At 33.7% G+C, this 26,516-nt stretch overlaps 4 protein-coding genes across 5 annotated transcripts; all 4 read left to right on the forward strand.

Annotated features, from left to right (window-relative positions):
• The first annotated feature begins 3,427 nt into the window (after window positions 1-3,427).
• Window positions 3,428-17,710, forward strand: LOC149134209 (uncharacterized). Of its 2 annotated transcripts, XM_089357816.1 has the most exons (3): window positions 3,428-5,482; window positions 12,329-12,567; window positions 14,041-17,710. In XM_089357816.1, exon 3 carries the CDS (start codon window positions 14,418-14,420, stop codon window positions 16,455-16,457), a length of 2,040 nt encoding a protein of 679 aa, XP_089213942.1. In that variant the 5' UTR covers window positions 3,428-5,482; window positions 12,329-12,567; window positions 14,041-14,417; the 3' UTR covers window positions 16,458-17,710. The 2 variants fall into 2 exon arrangements, with proteins under 2 accessions (XP_089213942.1, XP_089213941.1); XM_089357815.1 differs by lacking the exon at window positions 3,428-5,482 and having other exon boundaries at window positions 10,952-12,567.
• LOC149134210 (uncharacterized) lies at window positions 5,591-6,145 on the forward strand. Its single transcript, XM_089357830.1, has one exon. The coding sequence runs from the start codon at window positions 5,591-5,593 to the stop codon at window positions 6,143-6,145; it is 555 nt and encodes a 184-aa protein (XP_089213956.1).
• On the forward strand, window positions 6,383-10,387 carry LOC106877189 (G protein-coupled receptor Mth2). Its single transcript, XM_014926032.3, is given in 2 exon segments — window positions 6,383-7,296; window positions 7,298-10,387. Coding segments are annotated over 2 exon segments (1,239 nt in total). The 3' UTR covers window positions 7,623-10,387.
• Window positions 17,711-19,602: 1,892 nt separating the features above from the next.
• Window positions 19,603-26,237, forward strand: LOC149134211 (uncharacterized). Its single transcript, XM_089357814.1, has 2 exons — window positions 19,603-20,441; window positions 22,604-26,237. The coding sequence occupies exon 2, from the start codon at window positions 22,878-22,880 to the stop codon at window positions 24,918-24,920; it is 2,043 nt and encodes a 680-aa protein (XP_089213940.1). The 5' UTR covers window positions 19,603-20,441; window positions 22,604-22,877; the 3' UTR covers window positions 24,921-26,237.
• The last annotated feature ends 279 nt before the right edge of the window (window positions 26,238-26,516 follow it).

The following is a 26,516-nucleotide window of genomic DNA, read 5'->3' on the forward strand; positions in this document are numbered from 1 at the left end:
CTTTGTATACAAATGGATATATCTTAACATATTTTTCCTTTAGCATTAACGGCTGTTTTTCGCACATGATGACCTGCCTCTACTTGTTTTAACATTTTGATTTTGTTTTTAATATAAATGTTTCTTGTTGTTTTCAATATGCTTTTCTTTTGTTCTCGTTGTTGTTCGTTTTATTGTATAAAATATTAATTGTCTATTGAAAGTGGTTTTGTTATGAAATATTTTATATTAATTATTGATCCAGCAATTAGTTTTGTTTAAGCAGAAACCCTCTGATGACTTTAGCGAAAATGAAATTGAAAACATGGAAGGTGCGGTCTTATTATAATGAACAACGAACGAGAAAATCACAGCTTCATGACATTGATTTAGTTGGTCACAATGTCTTTTAAGTATAAATACACATATTTTTGATCTTATATGAATTAATAAGAACGATGATTAGAATGTCGCTATCATTGAAGATAATATAAAATACGGTAAGTCCGTAGATATACTTTCCCGGTCAGTATAAAGATCCTCACCCGGGAACAAAAACAAAATTAACCAGTCTGTGGAGTGTTAACAAGTATGTGGAAAACGAATATTTAAAAAAAAATGCGTGCTAACGACCCTGGGGGGGGGGAACTTTCGGAAAATTCACAAAATCCGATTTTTCCGTCATAACTTCTAGCAAAATGGATATATATATATATATATATATATATATATATATATATATATATATATATATATATATATTGATATTTTTCACGGAATCTCATGTTTTTGTTTATGGAGGATCGGATTCTCAAAAAAAAATTTTCAAAAAATCGCATTTTCAAAATTTCACTTTTCCCGGAATTTTTTTTTTTTTTTTTTTTCCGAAATACGTAGAAAAATACGAAGATTACGATTCTGAAAAAAACTGGTTTGGAAAATTTCAATTTTTCAAAAAAAGAAAACAACCGTTCATTTTCATATTTAGACAGCGGAGTTTTTCATTAAATATTTGAAATTAAAATTTGAATTTGTGTTTATTTTTTCCATATTTTTAATTTCCCCACGTAGATTGATGGGAGAAAAAAATTCGAAAAAGTTTTTTAAAAAGTTTAAAAAAGAAAGTTTGAAAAAAAAGACCACTTTAATTTCACATGAATACTTTGCCATATTACTGCGGGAAATTACTCTGAAAAGAATCTTTGCAGAAAGGTGAGTAGATTGATTGCATTATGCTATAGCAGTTTTATGAGATTTGGCTGTTATTTCTAGCATGTGGATAGCCTGCTTGAAGGCCTGGGGTTATATATATACTCTTTACTCTTTTACTTGTTTCAGTCATTTGACTGTGGCCATGCTGGAGCATCGCCTTTTAGTCGAGCTAATCGACCCCAGGACTTATTCTTTGTAAACCTAGTACTTATTCTATCGGTCTCTTTAGCCGAACCGCTAAGTTACGGGGACGTAAACACACCAGCATCGGTTGTCAAGCGATGTTGGCGGGGGGACAAACGCAGACACACAAACATACACACACACACATACATATATATATATATATATATATATATATACATATACGACGGGCTTCTTTCAGTTTCTATCTACCAAATCCACTTACAAGGCTTTGGTCGGCCTGAGGCTATAGTAGAAAATACTTGCCTAAGGTGCCACGCAGTGGGACTGAACCCGGAACCATGTGGTTCGTAAGCAAGCTACTTACCACATATATATTTTTTTTTTTTTTAAATTGAAATTTTACAAACCAGTTTTGTTTTCAGAATTGTAATCTTCGTATTTTTCTACGTATTTCGCAAAAAAAAAAATTTCTGGGAGAACTGAAAAATAAGGAAGTGGGTAATTGAAATTTTGAAAATGCGATTTTTTGAAAAAAATATTTTTTTCAGAATCGGATCCTCCATAACCAAAAACATGGGATTCTGTAAAAAAAAATCAATATATATCCATTTTACCGGAAGTTATGACGTAAAAATCGGATCTTGTGAATTTTCCGAAAGTCACCTCCACACCCACCCACCCAAGGTCGTCAGCGCGCATTTTTTTATGTTCGTTTTCCCCATATTTGTTAACACCTCCCAGGCTGGTTAATTTTTGTTTTTGTTCCCGGGTGAGGATCTTTATATTGACCATTTTTCCTAATTCTTTCTCAATCTTTTGTAGTGGGGCTTACTCTAAATATATTTTCTTATTTATGAACGAGATGCCAATATATCACAAGCGTTCCAACTAAAATCTAATAGAATTTTAAGCTTTCTCAGGTGAAGATACTTTAAAGTGAGATGGCATGGAGGTAGTAATACAGATAAACAGTTAGGCTTAACGTGCATAAATATATATATTATTTATATAAAGGGTACAATACATGTATTTATGCGCTACTAATAGTTTCATAGGTTGAGAAACACTCATATTTGTTCTTCAAGCGCAAACTTTATATCATAACGAACTAAAGAAATTGAATAATAGAAGAAACGCAAAACAACTGAGAATGCAGCATATAGAAAACGTAGAAAGTAAAAAGCTGAGAATGAAAAACGATTAACGGAAAACGTAAGCTCAAAAACTAAAATGTAAAAAATAAACAGTAAAAAGATTTTAAAAAGCTATCCTTCTTAGACTTTAAATTATAAGGATGGTAGGATAGCAATTTTTTAAAAGTCGCTATGTCAATTATATAGCCTCCTTCCGACATAGGGACTTAAGTAAAGCTACTAAGCTCTTATTCATCCAACAGCCAAACACTGGAAGGAAATCATATAAAATAACATCCCCTCCATTCTAATGTGCAGGTTTGTGACAAATTTCCAATTTGTTTGGCCACGGAATCGATTTTGTTGATCCTAGGTTGCCCGAAGAAGAAAAATAGGAACACGTGTAGAACGACATAATGATTCGGCATCTCATTTTGCTTATGTTATATCAAGCTGCACTTATTAATTTTTGCTTGTTCTGACAGGAGAGTTGTTAACACACCAGGCAAAATGCTTACCGGTATTTCGACCATTATTATGTTCTGAGTTCAAATTGCCCCCGTAGTCTACTTTTTTCTTTCATCCTTTCAGTGGCGATAAAATAAGAGCAATGGGGCCGATGTAATCGACCTCCCCCTATTCCGAAATCGCTGGCATTGTAATAAGATTCGAAATCAATGTCATTAGTCTGTCATCAATGGTATATTTCATTCTTTATCTCTTCACTTGGCGCAATGTCAAATATCATGTGTATTTTACTGGCAACTGTCCTTTGGTGCAAACATACACATACACACACACACACGAATATATATATATATATATATATATATATATATATATATATATATATATATATATATATATATATATATATACACCAGAGTAAGCACATAAATGTGAGACAAGGTGGCAAAAAGAGTACTCAAATACCAGAGGTAGAGTAATATGCTTTATTTAAAAGCAGCAGAAATATAACAAAAGCTGTTACTCAGAGTTTCACGTTAATATATATATGCATGTGAACTCGCATGGCCGAGTGGTCAGCGTGTTGCACTTACGATCGCTCGATCGTGATTTCAATGCTTATACCGGGTGGTGCGTGGTGTTCTTGAGTAAAGTGCTCTTGAGCAAAACACTTCACCTCGAGTTGCTCTGCAATCAGTGTTCAACACTTAACACGTGAAATACAGTGCAACTGTTCAGACAATGTCGATTTGATGGAGAGAGTGAATAAATGTCCAACACGGGCATTTGATTACTATAAACAAATCATTCGTGCAGGTCGTTCGACAGAAACTGAATTTTAAAAAGGTGTCTTCGACGGCAATTTTGTTGAAGGCTCCTATGCGTTTCTAAATAATTGATGTTGCTACAAAACAATAAATATTCAATTTGACATCACTCAACAGCAAATAAATTTAATATTCCAAAATACATTTAGAACATTTTACTGACATGTTTTCATCACAAAACATTCAGAAAGCACGTTGCCCCATTTTACTAACAGTCCCATACCATATATTCAATCAGAGGCTGTGTGCATATGCATTACATGCATTTTAAAAACATTTTTTGTTTTCCCAGTTGGCCTTAACACTATCACCTTTCATCATATATTCGGATGAGAAGGTATCAATTTTTGTTCAGTTTCAACTTCTCTGGGAAAGCTACCTCAAACTATTTGACCATGTTTCTCGATTTGCTGAGTTAGAACCTGCTTACTATGTTCTCTTTACTGAGGATCCTGCTAGATTCACGGATTGTGTTGATCTACCTCAAGCTACAGGGTCACTGCAACTGAGGAGGTATTTTGCGGAGATGGTACGCAACTTGCAAGCTCAGGGGAGCGGTTATCGTCACAGATCCGGTGCAATAGAAAATGACAAGAAGTATCTATGGTCAACAAAATACAGCACGCTAGGGAGAGAGTCGTTTACAACACTCCAATTAGATATCAAGAGAAATAGGATATATTAACAGCATATATCCACTTAAGGAAACAGATGTCTAGTAAAGTCCAAACTTGAAGGTTGTTAGGTCTCAGGAAGTGATCAGACGTAAACTATTTTCTCTCTACATAAAAAGGTGTAAACGTTTAACATTTCTTAATAGTTATAATATGCAGAATATTTCAAATTATATATATATATCATAGATTGTGACATTTGAAAGTAAACTACAAATAAATATCATCGGATAGAACATTAATTTGTATAATACATCACTAATGATTACATTCTATGAGCTTTGGATCTCTGGTCTTTCCTGTCCTTCACTATATTTGTGACATTTGGACTGTCCGGAACCTTGAGGAGCCGCTTTGAACTCCTTTGATACTAGGATGATCAACAGGATGATGTGTTATCATTGGTCCGATTTTGTATCCAACCAACGACTCTACTAACAAAACGGGATCTGTCATGTTACTTGTATGATTCGGAAGCGCTAGCGCAGTCTGTGTGGTCATGTTTCTTGAATATCTGAGTTAAACTTTGCTTAACATGTTCTCTTCACTAAAGGCCCGGCTTGGATGACAGCTCGTGTTGATCAGCCACATGCTAAGGGCCGCTGCAGATGCGGAGGTGCTTCGTGGAGGTGGATACTAACTGGTGCTCAACTCGACTAGTTAACCGGGTGGTCCCGGGAATATACCAACAAATGGTGAATGTAGCAAAATGCTGCAACGGCGCACTTCCCCACATCTGACTTCACCTGCATATAATGCATACGTGTGCTTGCTTGTGTGACTGAATTGGAATGGGTGCCTACAGTTGTGCCTGTGCTTATGATAACGTGTGTAATTATATACTTTTTTATTTTACAGATACATGTATCATCTTCGAATATAGAGCTCCAGTTAGAAATGAAAATATTTCATTGCTGGCAATTTCGTATTGTTTCCATCACAAGTGAGCTGAAATACAAGGGTTACTAATAGTACTCCTGAATGTGGCCAACGTGTAGAAACAATTGTGGAAACCGAAAGATGATTACTTTCTATCATTCAGGTAACAGTCAAATTTCGAAAATACATATCAGGTCTTTTGCTTGAATTCATTTAGAGTATCACTACGACTTAAAGATCGATTATTACATTGTCGATTATATCTTTTTAAATGGCAGCATTTATTCAGTTGTGCGTTCTTCCTCTCCTACTTTACTCAAAAATTGTATCGCATGCACGAGACTTCGACAACTGTATCCCAGCTTTGTGTTCTTTTTCTACCGAACTTGGAGTAGCTAAACGTTGTTCGTGTCGCTCGGGTTGCTACCTCTACAATGAATGTTGTTCTGATATGATTAATGACACCACCTCTAATCAGAAACAACCCTATCCATCAATATATTACAGTTGTAGAGAAGTCGGAGACTCTTATGTTCATTACACTTATTATTATCAATTTGACCGTTGTCCACCTAACCATGATGTTACGGAGTATATCAACAACTGTGAAAATCCTGACGCAGATGATCAACTGCAATCCATTCCTGCTTTTTGTAAAACAAGTAAAAAACTATATAGGAACCTATATTGCGCTCTCTGTCATGGAGAGGAATTCATTCTTTGGAATCTTTCATATAACTGCTATTCCATTTTTAATATAAGCTTCGAAAATATATCCAGTTATGTCAAAGAGGGAACATGTAAACCAACTGTGAAGCTTCCTTAAGAAGATTTGGAGAAATATTTGTTTTCCTGTATTCCATATATTTCGAATTGTCCTCAAGATAACAATAATACGAAAGAAAGAACTGCATGTGAATCTGGGGCCATATCCTTAATATATTTACCTGAGAAAAATTCTTGTGTATATGCTGAATATGCATTTATTAAGATTTACAAAAACAGAGGTTGTGCCAAATGCAACGGGGTTTCTCAAATTCCGTGTATAGTGTCCTGTGTGGAAATGTTACCACATTTAAGATCTCCATCACTAACAATCCTTTTCAATTATCATACAAATTCCATAAAGGTAAGAGAAGAAATCAGCGGAACGGAACATACACTTGTACAGTTGCCCTCCTGTCCAAAACACGCAGTCTACGATATGAATACTAAGGAATGTCGGCAAGTTATCTACCATCCTCAGCTAAACTGTACGACAACAAGATTAAATGAATCTGAGTATTATATCACTAGTGATGGTCGTCTCTACTTAAATAATACCCAACGTTTGATGAACCAATCAGAATTCACTCGTGATTCTCAAGGTATAATAAGTATCTGTGTAAACAATGGTACCAATAATATATCAAATATACATGGCATATCAAAATATTCCGTAGCTGAGAGCTATATTACATTAGTGGGACTAGTGATCTCTATTCCAGCTCTAGCAATCACTATTTTAGTCTATCTCTGTATACCTGATCTCCGTACCTTACCAGGTAAATTACTAATTAGTCTTTTATTAGCATTGTTTGTAGCTGAGCTTCTCTTTCTTATCTCATCACAAGTCACTGTATCTACAATGCTGTGTAAATCTTTAGCTGTGATGTTGCATTATTATTTTCTAGCGACTTTCTTCTGGATGAATGTCATGTCTTTTGATGCCTGGAACACTTTCTCAGGACTTACACAACTTCGAAGTAAAGGGAAAAATACCAAGAGACTTGTCTTGTATTCCTTATATGCTTGGACCTGTCCATTTGTAATAGTAACTGTTTCACTGATATTTGAGTACACACCTGGAAATCATGGACTTTCTCCAGAATATGGAAATGGTACCTGCTGGATTGGAAATGGAAAAAGTCTTTTGTGGCACTTTGCAATCCCCGTAATGATTATTTTATGTCTTAATATAATAGCATTTATTCTTATCACTTTCTTCAAAATATTTATCGAAACATAACAAAAATGAATTTGTTATTCACTTAAAACTATTCTTTATCATGGGTCTAACATGGACATTTGCATTTCTGTATACGTTTACAAGAATTGAAGAATTTTCTCTGTTATTTTGTATTTTAAACTCATTCGTTGGATTATTTATTTGTGTATCGTTTCTATCAACAAAGACAGTTCGTCACAATATTCTTAGTAATTTGCACAAAATTGCAAAATTGCCTACAAAAGAATTTACTGATGTTTCTTCTGCTCCTAAAACAATATCAATGGCTGTATCTACTGAAGGCTCAGCTAATTAACATCACAGATTCTATGGAGACTCTCTGGACTTCAGTACAGTTGCTAGAAATAGCAACGAAATCTTTATCGTATAATACCGTCGAAAAATAGAATTTTAAATAAACCATGTCCGAAAAGGAAGTCGGGATGATCACGGCTGGAATACTTGTAGCTATGGATGCTTTTCATCTCTCTGAACTGTTGCTAAACAACAACAACAATAGCAATCGACTTTAAACATCCTTAATGCGAACAGCATTTGATATTTCTTTTGCTCTGGTACCAATATCCTTTCACGTATATCAAACATCTTTCAAATGTACAAAATATGACGTTCTTTCATGAAATGTAATATTTGCCTCTGAGAAAAATTATTCATCCTCTCCTGCAGGCACACTAGAAAGTTTTAAATGTCAAATGAAAAAATTCCGTATGGGTAAAAATTTTCGACTTTCGAAAAATTTTGACTTTCGAATTTGAAATTGGCTTTTACACCTAATGTATAGACACTTTTTTGTATTACAATGCTGGTACATATTTCACCTCATATTTAACATTTTACATTCGACTTTTAAGAAAGCCTTCAACTATTTTACAAATTTGAATTTAAATTTCGCTGGGGTTAAATTTTTCCTCACTTTTACTCATTTTTTATATTTAAATTTTAAATTATTCTTTCAGATTTTTATATTTTTTAATTTATATATGTATATTGCATTTAGTTATGTTATATTAATTCATTGTACAATTTCCTCATTTTAATATTTTATACACCAGGCAATTTTTAGATATATTTGTATGCTTATATACGTTATGGGGTATATATTTATCTGGATGTGAAGACATGGAAAATATATGTGTGTGTGTGTGTGTGTGTGTGTGTGTGTGTGTGTTTATTTGTATATTTGTATGCGTGTCTATATGTGTGTTACTTTTGCATATATGTATCAATTTATGTAGACATGTATCTATTTATATAGACATGTATGTATTATTTATGTAGACATGCATTTCGTTTTACATGTGTGGGTTTTGTTTTTTGTTTTTTTTTAATGTATGCATTTGCAAGCTTACCGAAGTATCTAACATTTATTAGATACCTTTTAGGAACGCCAACTTCCGAATCATCTCATTCTCTTTCTCTATCTATTTTATCTAATTCTTTCTTTTTTTTTTTCTTTCTTCCATCACTTCTTTTATCCTCCTTCTTTTCTTCTTTTTCTTTCTCCCACTCACTTATTCTCTGATTTTCTTTTCGATTTCTTTCTCCAACTTGTAACAACTAGGTTGTATATTTGAAACACACGGAGAAGTATTACGTGCGTATATATATATATATATATATATATATATATATATATATATGTGCATGTATGTGGATACCTTTATATGCATTTGCATATAGTTATGTTTTGCCTGTATTTGTTTGTATATGTATGTAGGCATGTACCAACGTTCGTATGTTTAGTGTATATATGCATATATAGGGTTTTTTGGTATGTGTATTACTAAATGTATTTATATTTTTATGTTGTTAGTTCTTTGTAAATGTTTTTATTTTAAACGGACATATCTTTTTAATTTATGTATATTTTAATTCTTACCATCAATTAATTTACCCTGGGTATACACCGTTTTTTCATTCTACTAAAGCTATTTTTTTAATTTAAGGTTTTCTTCGATTTTTATAATAAAAAGATTTTAAATCGTAATTGTAATGTCATAATACCGGTTATTGAAAGGACCAATGAAACAAAGCCATTTTCAAATGTGTATATATCAAAGTAATTGCATATTTACGCATGTAACCATGATTTGTTCCATTCTAAACCAAAACTGTCTGACGAACGGGAACAAGCCCCAAGAAGCGGTTGTTGGACTTGTAAAAGACCTAATTAAACCCTTAATTCTTAATATCATTTCCATTCTATGTAAGTTGGGATTTTTTTTTATATGTATACACATGTACATTTTTTTGTATTAAATGTATTTAACATTTAATATATATATCGACTTGCCTAATTGCTTCACCTTACATGTACTCCTCTGCTGCTCAAGTTTAAATCTCTTGAGCACTACGAAGTGTATTTTATACAGAGAACACCTGTCACTAATCTATAGATAAATAGATTAGATAGATAGATAGATAGATAGATAGATAGATAGATAGACAGACAGACAGACAGACAGACAGACAGACAGACAGACAGACAGACAGACAGACAGACAGACAGAGAAAAAAACAAATTTATCTTATTCCACACGGGTAGAAATATAGGCAAAATAGAAGTTGAAAATGCACTAGAAAGAGGTGGCTTATGTCGCAGCTGTTTTGCTTCTGACTCGTGTTTGAAGCTTGCCCTATTTTTATAGGGAGTTCATGGTTGAAATTAGTATGTTTTGAATAGAATTTGATTGGTAGAGGATGGTTACATGACTGTTCTTAGGAATGTAAATTCCCTGCTTCATCCGTGTGTTACTGTCAAGTGACAATGTTTGGTGTCGTAAGTTAAGGCTGACACGCTTGACTGAACATGTCCAAACAATCAATGATCTGAATGTTTCCTGTCAAATGGTTGTAGAGAATGAACACATGATTAAGTTTATAACCTTTTATCTTCCACTATGTTCGTGCATTAGTGCCACGTGACTGTATAATTTGTGCCTAAAAAGAAGGCCAAGGTTGAGTGAATATGGTTAGTTATAATCAAGGCACTCCAAGCTCAATCTGTCTGGTAGGAGAGTGGACAAGATTCGTTTGTATGTAGTCCCGTGGCTAAAATTTAATTAGCTATGTAGCTTTCTTTTTTCCTATATATATATATATATATATATATATATATATATATATATATATATATATATATATATATATATATATATATATATACCTATTTCGAGTGTCTTCTCGAAAGGAGTCGCTTGAAACGGTCATACTGAATTGAAACTTGTACATCTCTGTTACTCATTTATATTTTACTCACCTAACCTGGAATCTGCACTTCAGAAGTATCTGGAAAATATCTGTATATAAAGTACATGTCTGAACAAACAAGGGCGGATTTATTCACTAAGTTGGATTGTGCTATCTGCATACACTGCAAGAATATTGGGTGAAAATTTGCATGTAGAGTTTGATAATCACCTAATATTGTCTGAGTGCGTAAATACATTCGTCCTAACAAGGGACCTCTATTTAAGTACCAAATTCAACTGAATCTAAATTACATTATATATATATATATATATATATATATATATATATATATATATATATATATATATATATATATATATATATATATATATATATAGTTTAATGTTCCGTTATAAGAAGGATCGACAAAAATGTACTCCATTCAGTGATAGATAAATATAATTTAATGCACAATATTGAAAACAATGCAATGTAAATAGCCGAGTTTTCCGGCGAACCAATTGAAGGAATCCAAGAACTGGCGAGGTGTGACTGGTTTTCCCGACCATATCCCAATGAGGGTGGGGCGGCTGCTGGACATGGGGTTCATAACAGTGAACAACTTGTTAGACAGAACAATAGTACAGACGCAGAATGACACTCGTGATATTGCGGGGATGGTGTTGGCGGAGCCCAGGGGAGCTAAGCGGCAAGTAGTAAAATGCGAAACCGGAGAGCATTGTAGAGCTGTTGTGTCCATGTTAGTCAAATAATAATCCATTACAATGTGTAAAAACAAAGAAAAGGAAATCTAATATGTTGGTAGCTCCCCTGTCAACCAAGTAAAGGCGCTCCTTCATTGGCTGCCTGTAATAAGGGTTTTGGTATGGGGAAGAAAAGTGGGAACCCTCGTGGACAGGAGCTACACAACAACCTTATTGACTCTGAAGGTGACTGAAAACTGAAAAGCAGTAATCACTTTAAGGGTTAAGAGTGAAATGGAAATTAGGAGTAAGACATTTGTGTAGAGGTTCGTGTTTATATATTTGACGTACACAGTAGGTTTACAAATGTGGGTGAGAGCATATGGACATAAGCAACATTGAGCGAGAGCAAATATACTCCCATGTAGAGATTTCCTATTGAATACTGCAATAGAAAATACATTCTTATTGTAATTGATTCAAGTAATGTAAATGTGTATATTTGTATGTTTGTGTGTTTACGTGTGCGTGTGTGTGTATGTTTGTATGTGTGTGTTTTTGTGTGTTTTTGTGTGTGTTTGTGTGTGTAGATTATTCACAGTTGAAGTACAAAATTAATTAAAAGTTATATATCACTTTATGAAGGGAATATGTCAATTCTTATGCACTTTAACTAAATGGTGAGTGAATAATGTGTATATGCACACACACACATACACACATGCACACATACATACACAAACGCGCGCGCACACTCATACATGAAGAATTTAAGTGGGGTACTCCAGACTTTTTCAATTAATCACTTATATAATACTAATTGTGTATAGATAACACAATATTTCACACTTGGATGCATAGATTTTCATGAAATTAGTTCATTATATACAAATGGGTGCATCGTAACACACTCTGTTTGCTTATCATTAACGACTGTTTTACGCACCTGGTAACCTACATCCACCTAATTATGTTAATATCTTGCTAATTGTTCATCTTTTGATTTTGATGCAAATGTTTTAAGCTGTATTCTATGTAATTTTCTAGTTTTCTCGGTGATGTCGATTTTTTGTGTGTTAATTTATATTAAATATCGGTCCAATAGATTAGTCGTGTTTGAACAGATACACTCTGTTGACGTTTGCGAGAATAAAAATGAAGACATAGAAGGCGAAGTCTTAATGCAATGAACAAAGAACGAAGAAATCACAACGTCTACGTATTCAAGTTGTTGGACACCAGTGTTTTTGTTTAAGTATAAATACAAATATTATGATTTTATAAGAATTAATAAGAAAAATGAGGATCAGAACGTCCCTGCCATTGACGGTAATATGAGATAAGGTAAGATCGTAGTTACGTTTTTCCTAATTCTTTCTCCGTCACAGTCTATCCAGCGATTCTGTTTTATAGTGAGGCTTACTCTAGATATACCTTCCTATTTATCAACTGTACACCTATCTTTCCCAAGAGTTCTGACTAAGATCGCTGCTACTATATTAAGCTTTCTTAGTTGAAGACATTTTAACATATATGATATTTTGTTATCAAGCCATTAACCATTACCTTTAATTCTATAATATAGTGTTTATATATAATTACTATACACCTGTTTTATCATTTAATCAATATATAATCTAGTGGTTGTATTTTTTATATCTTATACATATACGGAGTCCAAATCTAATATTTTCTCTAATATCCCATGTTATAATTGCTACATTTTGTACTTTGAATAGTAGGTAGAAATAAAAGCATTAGAGTATCTTTTGTGAAGTACCAGTCTCTAAGTTATTAGTGAATAAGCAATTAAATACTTGCCCATTAGATTGAAACTCTACTATTCAGCAAGTTACAAATATTCAATTTCATACATACGTATATATATATAACAATGAGACCTACTGATCAGAACTAAGGAAAACATCTCAAAGTTCGAAATCACGTAATATAGGTATACCTGTGATCCTTATTTGCGACTTTCAGCTGCAATGTTGAGTTAAATTTTGCTCGTCCCTGGATTTTCGTCAGCCTGTTGTACTTTCAGCGAAATTCTGGCTTATTTTGAGTATTTTTCGACTCTTATTTCTAGCATCAATTGTCGGCTGTCCTTCTACTCCTTATTTCGAGCATTCAAATGACACGTTGATTATCTAGAGGAAAGATTTACTACAGTGTATAGAGAAGTTTAAACATATGGAAATTATAACATAACGAGAAACATGCAAATGAATATTGCGAATGATATTGCACGCACCTTGCAAACATGGGATAGCGGATACCGTTTTAGATTCGGTATAATGGACAAAGATGAGAAGCAGTATATGTATGTGCTGCCACAGGCAACATGCTACTGAAGCAGTTATTAACAAGAATCCAGTTGAATTTCATGAGTTATTGGGTTTAGGATAATTTTACAGCATATGTCCACTCAGTGAAACAGAAGTCTTATGATGTTGAAAGCTGAAGGTTGTAACGTTTATGAAAGTGATCACAGATTAACTATTTTTTCTCTACGCCTAAAAAAGGAGTATACGTATAACATTTCTTAAAATTTATAAGAAAAGGATATTTTCGAATGAGACTAACAATACATTGTGATATCTAATAGTAATCTACAACTGAACATCATTGATATATTATATATTTACTAGGGATGAACTTTGATTAGTAGTATAAATAACCATGATTTAAATTGAGAACTGTATCTATCATTTGTGTTTGTATATGTATATGTGTGTGGGGGGGGGGGGGTGTTCATATATGGGTGTTTGCGTTTACAATAATATGTATAATTATATATTTCTTCTTTTACAGACACGCTTACTATCTCCCGATATATATACAGACTGTCTCGTGACCGAAGTGCAAGCATTGATAATTTACAATCAGTATAATCAGAAGACCTGCTTAAACCTAAAGCAGATAGTCGGGGATTGTTAAATGGTGACGATTTCGTATTAATAACTTAACAAGAAATCTGAAATAAGGGAGTCGCTAACTGTATTGATGCATGTTTCTAAATTGTATAAATCTGGAAACTGAAAAGCAATTTCGTTCTATGATTAACATAATACTTATATAAAATTTCAAAATACATATCAGGATATTAAATTTACGGCAATAAAATAAATTACCAAAATATCACCAAGATTTGATGGCTCAATTATTACTTTGTTAATTATATTTTTAAAATGGGAACTTTTATTCAATCGTTTATAATTTTACTTCTACTGCTTTCAAATGTTATATCACATACAACATACTTCAACAATTGTAGCCCAGCTTTGTGTTCTGTTACTCCCACACCTGGCATACCTAAACGTTGTTCGTGTCACCAATACTGCTACCTCTACAGTGAATGTTGTTCTGACATTATTAATAAGACTACTTTTTATCACAAACAACCCTATCCATCAACATATTATAGTTGTAAAGACGTTAATGGCTCGTATTATTATCAAATTGATCGTTGTCCACCTAACCATGATGTTATGGAGTATGTAAACTACTGCGAAAATCCTGTCTCGGATGATCAACTACAAAACATACCTGCTTTTGGTAAAACAAGTAAAATGCTCTACAGGAACCTTTATTGCGCTCTGTGTCATGAAGAGGAATTCATTCTTTGGAATCTTTTATATAAATGTGAATTCAGGCCTAATGTAAGCTTTGAAGATATTACAAGTTATGTCAAGAATAGATGCCAGTTAACTCTAAAACTGCCTTCAGTAGATTTGGGGAAATATTTGTATTCCTGTAATCGATATATTTCGAACTGTCCTCATGGTAACAATAACACGGAACAAAGAATTGCATGCGAATTTCAGCCCATGGCGTTAATATATTTAGATAAGGAAGAATATTTTATACATACCAAATATAGACATTTTAAGTTTTACAAAAACCGAGGTTGCGCCACATGCAACGGGGTTTCTGAAGTTCCATGTAAAGTATCCTATCCTAAGGATAACTTGAAAGTTTTACCTACAGCTTTAACAGTCCTTTTCAATTATCATACAAATTCCATAAAAGTAACTGATAAGTCCACTGAAAAGAAACATACACTTGTGAAGTTGCCCTCCTGTCCAAAACATGCTGTCTACGATATGAATACTAACAAATGCAGACAAGTTATCTACCATCATCAACTAAACTGTACGACAACGAGTTTAAATGAATCCGAGTATTACATCACTAACGATGGTCGTCTCTACTTAAATAATACCCAACGTTTGATGAACCAATCAGAATTCATTCGTAATTCACAAGGTATAATAAGTATCTGTGTAAACAATGGTACCAATGATATATCAAATATCAATGGTTTATCAAAATATTCCGTAGCTGAGAGCTATATCACATTAGTGGGACTCGTGATCTCTATTCCAGCCCTAGCAATCACCATTATAGTCTATCTCTGTATACCTGATCTCCGTACCTTACCAGGTAAATTACTCATCAGTGTCTTGTCAGCACTGTTTGTTGCTGAGCTTCTCTTTCTTATCTCATCACAAGTCACTACATCTACAGTGCTGTGTAAATCTTTAGCTGTGGTGTTGCATTATTCGTTTCTAGCGACTTTCTTCTGGATGAATGTCATGTCATTTGATGCTTGGTACACTTTCTCAGGATTTATACAACTTCAAAGAAAAGGAAAAGGCACCAAGAGGCTTGTATTGTATTCCTTGTATGCTTGGATCTGTCCACTTGTAATAGTAACTATTTCACTGATATTTGAGTACACACCTGGAAATCATGGACTTTCTCCAGACTATGGAAATGGTATTTGCTGGATTACAAACGGAAAAAGTCTGCTATGGTTTTTTGCAATCCCCGTAATGGTAATTTTATGCCTTAATATCATAGCATTTATCCTCACCATCAGAGGGCTCTATTTGGCAAGTAAACTTTCTTCAAAATTTTTATCAGAACATAATAAACAGGAGTTCATCATTTCCATAAAACTATTCCTTGTCATGGGACTTACATGGACATTCGCTTTTTTGTATACATTTACAAAAATTGACGAACTTTCTCTGTTATTTTGTATATTAAACTCATTCGTTGGACTATTTATTTGTTTATCGTTTCTATCAACAAAGATTGTTCGTCGGAGCATTTTTCGTAATTGGCACAAAATTACAAAATTGTTGACAAAAGAATTTACCGATGTTTCTTCTGTTTCTGAAACAATATCAATGGATATATCTACTAAAAGTTCGGGTAATTAACATCACACGTGTCCTGTGGGATATACCTATATGAAGACTTGGAATATCTCTGTATGAATTCACTAGAGTTGCTAGAAATATCATCGAAACGCGTCATATGTTTTTTTTTTCTTTCAAATCCCCTGGTCCTCGATGTCTTTCATGTTGAATTTGCAATGATTTCGCCTTTTTCTGCAAGTCAACCATCCAAGGTCATTTACAGAGCTCTACTTGTTTAACCTAAGCAATTTGGTTCATCACTTTTTCACTAACCCTGAACTGAAGGAAATATGGAACGTTGTGAATACATGTAGCATTATCTATATGGATATTGTGGACGGTATCTGAGGACAGATTTAAGATTTTTAATAAACGCCTGTATAATAACAGGAAAAAACTGTATTTTTATAAAAATATTATAAACATAAAGCTAAATCATCAATTTAATAATTTCATTCAATAAAACTACTATAAGCATCAATAACTGCCTCAACACCGAGTTGAAATCGTTTGCGAATGAAAAAACTAGATCCGAAATAAGTGTTATAGAGGTATAGAAGGGGTATGTATTAATGATCACAGGGGTTTGTATATGGGTGCTATTCGTGGGGCGGGGGCTTACATTTAGATTAATATAAGAATTTTAAAGTGCGGAAGAATTTGTGCTTACATGTAGTGAAGGCCTCGTTGTATATAAATACATTGTGGTGAGTTGTGGGTTAGAATTCTGAGAGCTTCTTTTAAGCAAAGTTCATAACTGAAGTGTTGTCTCTGATATAGGGTACCCGAGTCTTTTATGGCCCAGTTTATACTGTATTTTTCTATTAATTAGTTGGTGTATGTGGCTGGCTGGCTGGCTGGTGATGTAGAATTGCTATTCTCTTTATATTTAAACGAGTTTAAATGTGCCTAATACCTTTGTTTAAAATTGGTGCTAGAACCAATGTAGTAGCTACAGGAGTCATTTACCATGTTGTGAACAGTGCATCGGCATACGACGTTGAATCTTCTGCATTGGGCTTGCAACGAGCAATCTGTGCCGGATCTGCAGTTGCAGTTATCGGTTCTACGGTGGTTAAATGGAGAGAGAGAGAGATGAGGTAGTGCCGGTAGTGGCTTGGATGGTATTAGGTGAATCGATCGTGATATTGCTGCTATTATTGCTGTCGTTTCTAGTATCGATATCAATGCGAGCGTTACCATTATTATTATTATTATTATTATTATTATTATTATTATCGTCATCATCATTATCGGCGTCGCCGTTGTAATAATCATTACCATTATTATTATTATTATTATCATTATTATTATTATTATTATTAAGTCAAAATTAAAAGAAGAGTGCCATTTGCTATCTTGTGAACAATATTTCGACATATGTCGAAATATTGTTCACAAGATAGCAAATGGCACTCTTCTTTTAATTTTGACTCTATATCTTCAGGAGGAGTTACCTCAATCCTTTCTATATTATTATTATTATTATTATTATTACAATTATTATTATTATTATTATTATTATTATTATTATTATTATTATTATTACAATTATTATTATTATTATTATTATTATTATTATTATTACAATTATTATTATTATTATTATTATTATTATTATTACAATTATTATTATAATTATTATTATTATTATTATTATTATTATTATTATTATTATCATTACAATTATTATTATTATTATTAGTATTAGTAGTAGTAGTAGTAGTAGTAGGAGTAGTAGTAGTAGTAATTACAGCAGCGGCGGCAGCGGCAGTAGTAATATCATTAGCAGTAGTGTTAGTTTTAGCGGTGGTAGAGGAGGTGGTATTAATGGTGTTACTATTGCAGTTATTAATAGTTGCGTTAGTGGTAGGAATGTTAATAACAGTTCGGTTTTCAGTAATGGTAATATTGCCGTTGGTGTTAGTATTAATATTATTTCTATTCCTATTAGTAGTTGAAGTATAGGTATTATTAGTTGTAGTGGTTATAATGGTTATAATTAGTATTGTTAGTATCAGTGTGCCTATTAGTGTTTGCGTCGGTTTCAGGTGTGCACCCATTACCCTCAGAGGTGGGTATTATATTATGTATGTTTAAGTTGTTTAAAGTGGTCGGGCCATGGGTGTTAGATATGTTATTGTGATCGGTGTTAGTGTTTTCATTGTGTAGGTATGTATTTAGAAAGTAGGAGCTAAGTTCATGTTTATTACATGAGGTGATTATAGATTCTATATTCGGTGTAGATGAATAGGATAATTTCAAAGTGGACCTGTTGAAGATAGAAAGGTACTTATGATTACATGGGAAATTGGATTCTGCTTTTCTAAAGAAAGCATTAGCAAGGCCCTTTAAAGCGAATGGGGGTGTATACCAGAGAATAAATCTCCCGCTGCTTTTATTAGGCAAGTTAGAAGAGGTGTAAATCCTAGTGAGTGTTAGAGAGTTGGGAGGTCTAATGTTACTATTAGTGTTCGTAGATCGGTTGTTGTGCGTGCGGGTGCTAGGTGGGCGAAATCGACTGATCGTAGTAAGAGGGAATGGATTTCTAATACTTGTGCGCGTTTGTCCACAGCTAAGTTTCGAGAGGTGTTCCTTAAGTCTAGTGTTGGGTATAAGTCTAATCTTCTGGGAGAAACCACTAGCAACTAGAGCTTGGTTATAGTAGTTTTAGTAGTTTTGAAGATTTCTTCCTTGGCGGATAGATCGGATATTCTGATGGATATACCTATGATATTATGCTCGAAATTAGATTTACGGTGGGTAGATTCTGTGTTGATGTATTTAAGGTATTGATTGGGTTTATGATATGGGAAGTATAGTGAAGAATTTTAATCTAAAGTAACATGTAGACAATTTGCTGTCTTATAAGAGTTTTCGAAACAGCTGTAAGATTTTGAATTTCTTCCCATAAGGATATTGTATATGACTTGAGATGTTTGTCTTGCCTTAATATTTGCTGTCCTGTTTAACAATTATATATCCGCTATATCGGAAATCCATAACTACCGTCTCGGCTATAATCTTGGAGCCCCAGTAATCCGTTACGGCACTTACCTAGCGTATCTAATCGTTTTGATTATCTGAGAACTAACCCCCATACTGTGTGTGTATGTATGTATATATATATATATATATATATATATATATATAAAAATTCTTCTCCCTCTTTTTCTCTTTTTCTCACTAAATGTATGTGTATTTATATATGTACAAATACACACACACAAACACACACATACACGTTCTATACTAATTTATAAAGACGGTGCGCCACTTCTTATGCATCGTAATATGTGATTGTATAATATGTATATGCACAAATATATACACACACATACAAATACACATTCATAAAAATGAAGACACTAAATGAAGTTCTACAGGTGTTTTTTTTTTTGGTTTTGTTTTTTTCAATATAACACTTACTCACATAATACTAGTGTGTATGTATAACACAATAACGCACGGATTTCACTACTGAGGGCATTGATTTCCATGAAAATTGTTCTTTGTATACGAATGGCTATATCTTAACATATTGTGACTTTAGCATTAACGACTGTTTTACACACCTGGTAACCTATATCCACCTAATTGTTTTAATATTTTTAGATGTTATTCATCTTTATTTTGGTTTTCATGTAAACACTTCCAATGTATTCAATATGTTTTCGCTTTGTTCCCGCTGTTGGTGGTTTTATTGTGCAAAACTTTATATTAAATATTGCTTGTGGTTTTGTTGTGTTATGTTTGATATTGAATATTGGTTCAATAGTTAGTTGTGCTTAAAAAGAAACTCTCTGATGACGTTCGCGAGAATCAAATTGAAAACACGGAAGGCGCGGTCTTATTATAATGAAGAATGAACGAGAAAATCACAGCTTCATGACAGTGACGTAGTTGGTCACAAAGTCTCTTAAATATCAACACACATATTTTGATCTCATTTAAATTAACAAGATGTTGATCAAAACGTCTCCATCATGAGCGGTATAAAATAAGGTAAGATTGTAGATATGTTTTTCCTAATTCTTTCTCCATCACATGCTGGTTTGTAGAGGGGCTCACTCTAAATACAGTTTCTTACTTATGAACGAGATACCAATGTAACACAAGCGTTCCCACTCAGATCTGATAATATTTTAAGCTTTCTCAGTTGAAGACATTTTAATGCATTTGATAATTCGGTTTCAAACCATTAGTCATCACCTTTAATTCTACAATGTAATGTTTATGCATAAACTCTATACTCCTATGATCCCATTTAAACCTATATACCTTCTAGGGATTATATTCTTTATACCCTATACATATATGGATCCAAAACCTAATACATGATGTGATATGCCTTGGCATAATTCCAAAATATTGTGCTTTGGAAAAGAAATTATTTATAAATAGATCATAATAAAATTGGAGTATCTTTTGTGAAGTACAAATCTGTGAAATATTAGTGAACGATAAATTAAACATGCCGTTAACTATCACTTTTAATTCTATAATATAGTATCTATATATAACTATACATCTATTTTATCATTTAACTCAATATATAATCTAGTGGTTATATTTCTTTATATTGTATACATAGACAAAACTAAAACCGAAGATTTTCTTTAATATTCCATGGTATAATTGTAATGTATTGTACTTTGAATAGTGATAATTTATATAAAGGCGAAAATAATAAAATTAGAGTATATTTTGTGAAGCACAAATCTGTAAAGTATTAGTGAACGATCAATTAAATATGCCCATTGGATTAAAACTCGGCCATTCAGCAAATAACAAAACCAGTTTTGAGTTCTATATATCTTTTATCTTTTACTTGTTTCAGTCATTAGACTACGACATTGCTGAATCACAGAAATTAGCAAGGGGAGTGGTATTTGAAACAAAGGTAATGTGAGGGGAGAGGGTGGGGAAATATTTTTGGTGAAGGGAGAGAAAAAAGTATGCATGAAGAAGGCAAGATAGAATGGGCAAGAATGGTGGCAGCTAATTAAGGAGTGGATAGCGTGCGTAGTGAGCGTGTTTACAGCATGAAGTAGTAGAGGTGTATGTTGGCGTATGTACTTGCAAGGAAAGATATAGAGTGGAGTATGTAAATGACAATAAGGAATTAAATGGAATATATATTGTCGGTTTAATATAAAGAGGTATGGGGCTGTTGTTATTTGTAATTTGAGAATAGATTTAGTGATCGATATTTGCAGGTAAAAATTATACTGCTGCGTTCATAAAGACGATCTGTGGATTTCAAAATAGCTAAGACCTCGGTTATGCAAAGATCACACTTGTTATCATAGCTGCTGTATGGTTTGGCGTGGGTGACTATGGATAATTTGAGAGTGTGAGGAGTTGAATCAATCTTTAATTTATTGATAAGCTGAGATAACGATGTACTGTTGGATTTTGTTTAGGACTTAAAACTGGGGTATTGGTTGCTCGCTCTAGCTTTGAAGGTTGTGCTGCATGAGCCGATAAATATGCACTTACAGTTGGCAGCCGAGACTGTACACTTGTAAACGATGCTTTTTGTGAGACAGTGGTTATCTAAAGTAGAGGAGGTTGGGCGTTTGCAGCTGCATAGGTTTGTAGTAGGTGTTCCAGATGAACTTGTGAGGGGATTGTTATTTCGTGAGGAACCAGTGTTAGGTTCGTTATTATTGCAGGCGTTATGATTAGTATTTGTTAGAGAGTTGAGAGTAGTGCTGTGGGGTTGTATATTATGATAATTATCGTGCCCAGTGGTATCGTCTGTGTCGTTTCCTATTTTTACAAGATGCATAGTGAGACGCTGTGGTAAATTATTGAATTTCCGATTTAGACACTGCTTACCATATTCTCTTCACTGAGGATCCTGCTGGGTTGACGGTTCATGTTGGTCAGCCACAAGCTACAGAGTCACTGAGGATGAGGAAGTATCTCACGGGGATGGAGACTGACTGGGACTTTACCCGACGGGTCATCCAGGAGGGCCCTTAAATATACCAACAAATGGTGAATGTAGTAAAATGCTGCAACGACGCAGCTCCCTCATCAAATCTCACCTGCATATACTGAATACATGTACGTGCTCGTGTGCCTGAATTAGCATGGGTGCCTACATATGTATCTGTCTTTACGATAATGTGTGTAATTATATACTTCTTATTTTACAGAAACCCGTATCATCTTCGAATATAGAGCTTCATTTAGGAATGAAAATATTTCGTATTGTTTCCATTACAAGAGAGCTGGAAAACAAGAGATATAAACTGTAATCCTGAATGACATTAACATTTAGAATGAAATGTGGAAACCGAAAGATAATTACTTTCTATCATTCAGGTAACAGTTAAACTTCAAAAATACATATCAGGTCTCTTGTTTGAATTAAAGTAACACCGGGAATTAAAGAGTCAGTTATTCCAATGTCAATTATATCTTTTAAAAATGGAAACTTTTATTCTAATGTGCGTGCTCTTTCTTCTATTGTTCTTAAATATTGTATCACATGCCACAGAATTCAACAACTGTAGTCCAGGTTTGTGTTCTGATCCTCCTGTATATGACGTACCTGAACGTTGTTCGTGTCGCCCGGACTGCTACCTCTACAATGAATGTTGTTCGGACAAGATTAATAAAACCACTTCTGATCACAAACAACCCTATCCATCAATATATTATAGCTGTAGAAAGGTTAGCGGTTCTTATTATTATCAGTTTGACCATTGTCCACCTAACCATGATGTTACAGAGTATGTAAACAACTGTGAAAATCCTGACTCAGATGACCAACTACAAAACATACCCGCTTTTGGTAAAACAAGCAAAAGATTATTTAGGAACCTATATTGTTCTCTCTGTCATGGAGAGGAATTCATTCTTTGGAATCTTTTATATGAATGCAATTTTATCCTTTCTCCAAGCATTGAAAATATATCAAATTACGTCAAGGATGGAATATGTGAACCAACTCTGAAGCTTCCTTCAGAAGATTTAGAGAAATATTTGTATTCCTGTATTCCATATATTTCGAATTGTCCTCAAGATAACACTAATATGGAACACAGAATCACATGTGAATCCGAGGCCATGGCATTAATATATTTAGATGAGGAAAAATATTTTATACATACCAAATATAAAGATTTTAACTTTTACAAAAACAAAGGTTGTGCCACATGCAACGGTGTTTTTGAAGTTCCGTGTGAATTATTTTATCCTATAATGCTCGGAAATCATGTTATTCCACCATTAACGATCCTTTTCAATTATCATACAAAATCCATAAAGATAACAGATAAACACATCGGAACGGAAGATACGCTTCTGCAGTTACCATCGTGTCCAAAACATGCTGTCTACGATATGAATACTAAGGAATGTCGGCAAGTTATCTACCATCATCAACTAAACTGTACAACAACAAGATTAAATGAATCTGAGTATTACATCACCAGTGATGGTCTTCTTTACTTAAATAATGCTCAACGTTTTCTAAACCAATCAGAATTCACTCGTGATTCTCAAGGTATAATAAGTATCTGTGTAAACAATGGTACCAATAATATATCAAATATCAATGGTATATCAAAATATTCCGTAGCTGAGAGCTATATCACATTAGTGGGACTCGTAATCTCTATTCCAGCTCTAGCAATCACTATTATAGTCTACCTCTGTATTCCTGATCTCCGTACTTTACCAGGTAAATTACTCATTAGTCTTTTGTCAGCACTGTTTGTAGCTGAGCTTCTTTTTCTTATCTCAACAAAAGTCACTACATCTACAGTGATGTGTATATCTTTAGCTATAGTGATACATTATTCGTTTCTAGCGACTTTCTTCTGGATGAATGTCATGTCATTTGATGCTTGGTACACTTTCTCAGGACTCACACAGCTTCGGAGTAAAGGAAAAGGTACCAAGAGACTTGCATTATATTCTTTGTATGGCTGGATCTGTCCACTTGTAATAGTAACTATTTCACTGATATTCGAGTACACACCTGGAAATCATGGACTTTCTCCAGAATATGGAAATGGTATATGCTGGATTAAAAATGGAAAAAGTCTGCTGTGGCTCTTTGCAATTCCTGTAATGTTTATTTTATGTCTTAATTGCATAGCATTTATCCTCACCACTAGAGGGCTTTATATGGCTAGCAAATTTTCTTCAAAATATTTATCGAAACATAGCAGAAATGAATTCTTTATTTGCCTAAAACTATATCTTGTTATGGGACTAACATGGACATTCGCATTCATGTATACATTTACCAGAATTGAAGAATTTTCTCTATTATTTTGTATTTTAAACTCATTCGTTGGAGTATTTATTTGTGTATCGTTTCTATCAACAAAAATTGTTCGTCGCAGTATTCTTCGTAATTTTCGCAAAATTGCAAAATTGCCTACAAAAGAATTTACTGATGTTTCTTCTGCTCCTAAAACAATATCAATGGATATATCAACTGAAAAGTCAGTTAACTAACATCTCAGATGCCCTGATAAAAAAAAAAGACCTACATGGAGTATATAGAGGTTCTCCCTCATCTTCATTAGTGCTGCTAGAAATAACAACGAACTTTTCATGAAATAATACCTTCGTAAAGAGAAGGAAATACGATTTTAAATAAACCATGTTTGAAAAAACGTCGGGATGATCAACGTTGGAATACTTGATAGATAGATAGATAGATAGATAGATAGATAGATAGATAGATTTATTGATAGATAGATAGATACATACATACATACATACATACATACATACATACATGCATGCATGCATGCATACATACATTTAAACATGCGCATTCATTCATACGCACAATTGCGTGTGTGTGTGTGTGTGTGTGTGTGTGTGTGTGCGTGCGTGCGTGCGTGCGTGCGTGCGTGCGTGCGTGCGTGCGTGCGTGCGTGCGTGCGTGCGTGCAAATTTTACAACTTTTATTATTAGTAGCTCCCTTTTTCATCAGCCTCCTTTCGGTCGCACAGTGCACAGTGGTCCACCTCCAAATCTGAAGATGTTGTTGCTCTCGCTTTTGAGTATACATGGAACATACTTATTTCTTTCTTTATTGTTCAGCAGAAGCTGTGTGAGTGATACATTCAAAGGCTGTTTGGATTGGCCTTATTCCTCTTCCGCCATCATTTCGTCTCATTTAAATCCTACCGTTGTTGCTGTTAAGCTGTTAAAGTGGAAGTCACTAGTGGTGGTCAGTACCTCTCTGGCTTCGGTGCCCAGGCCGTGTATCTCCCCGAGTGTCCAGTTCAACATGCAAAATGTTGGTACTGGCACATGTATGCATGTATGCATGTATATATGTCATTATTCACTTTATTTCAAGATTTCTTGCCAATACAGAAAGAACTGGTTTCTAACCTAGATCCAAGGTTCCTTCATTGGAATTTCAGCATCAATAACAGGGGAATTTTTGTATGTATGTATGTATGTATGTATGTATGTATGTATGTATGTATGTATGTACGTGCAGATTTTTTTGTATGTTTTATGTATATATTCTCATGCATAGAGTTGCGTATCTAGACATGCTCATATATATTTAAATGATAAACTTCTGGAAAGTTTTACAGATTTTTACTCTTCCAGTGATTGATTGGATCTGTAGCCTTCGAATTAGCTTTCTCCTTTCTGGTTTTGAGAAGCCTAATTTCTCAAGATCAGTATTTTTGTGTTTAGAATCCTTTTAAATACGTTATTTTTGTGAATGAAAATTATGAAAGCCAATTTTCAAATTTTAACTGTTATGAATGTCATATCTGGTAAATAAATTGTAATGCGCAGACATATTTGCAACACAAGTAATAAAAAAATAATAAAACTATTTACAGATATTGTTATTTTTTTTCCTGGAATTTCTCGTTTCGGTTTCATTTTGTCTCGAGCACCAAGCGTAATCTGTTGTTTGATTCATATTTTCCGTGCCTTGATCATCCACCATGAATTTTTCTTTCTATAGAAACGACTTATGATGAAGACATAATGAAAATTTTAAAATAGTTTTTTGCTATGTTTTCTAGAATTTTATAGAAACAGTCCACATAATGATGTAGTAGGTAGATG

This window comes from Octopus bimaculoides, chromosome 9 (genome assembly GCF_046866305.1).
Source record: "Octopus bimaculoides isolate indiv1 chromosome 9, ASM4686630v1, whole genome shotgun sequence".
Taxonomy (NCBI): Eukaryota; Metazoa; Mollusca; class Cephalopoda; order Octopoda; family Octopodidae; genus Octopus; species Octopus bimaculoides.

Coding starts and splice junctions, on each gene's coding strand:
- LOC149134209 (XM_089357816.1), top strand. CDS start 14,418: ATGGGAACTTTTATTCAATCGTTTATAATTTTACTTCTACTGCTTTCA.
- LOC149134211 (XM_089357814.1), top strand. CDS start 22,878: ATGGAAACTTTTATTCTAATGTGCGTGCTCTTTCTTCTATTGTTCTTA.
- LOC149134210 (XM_089357830.1), top strand. CDS start 5,591: ATGGCAGCATTTATTCAGTTGTGCGTTCTTCCTCTCCTACTTTACTCA.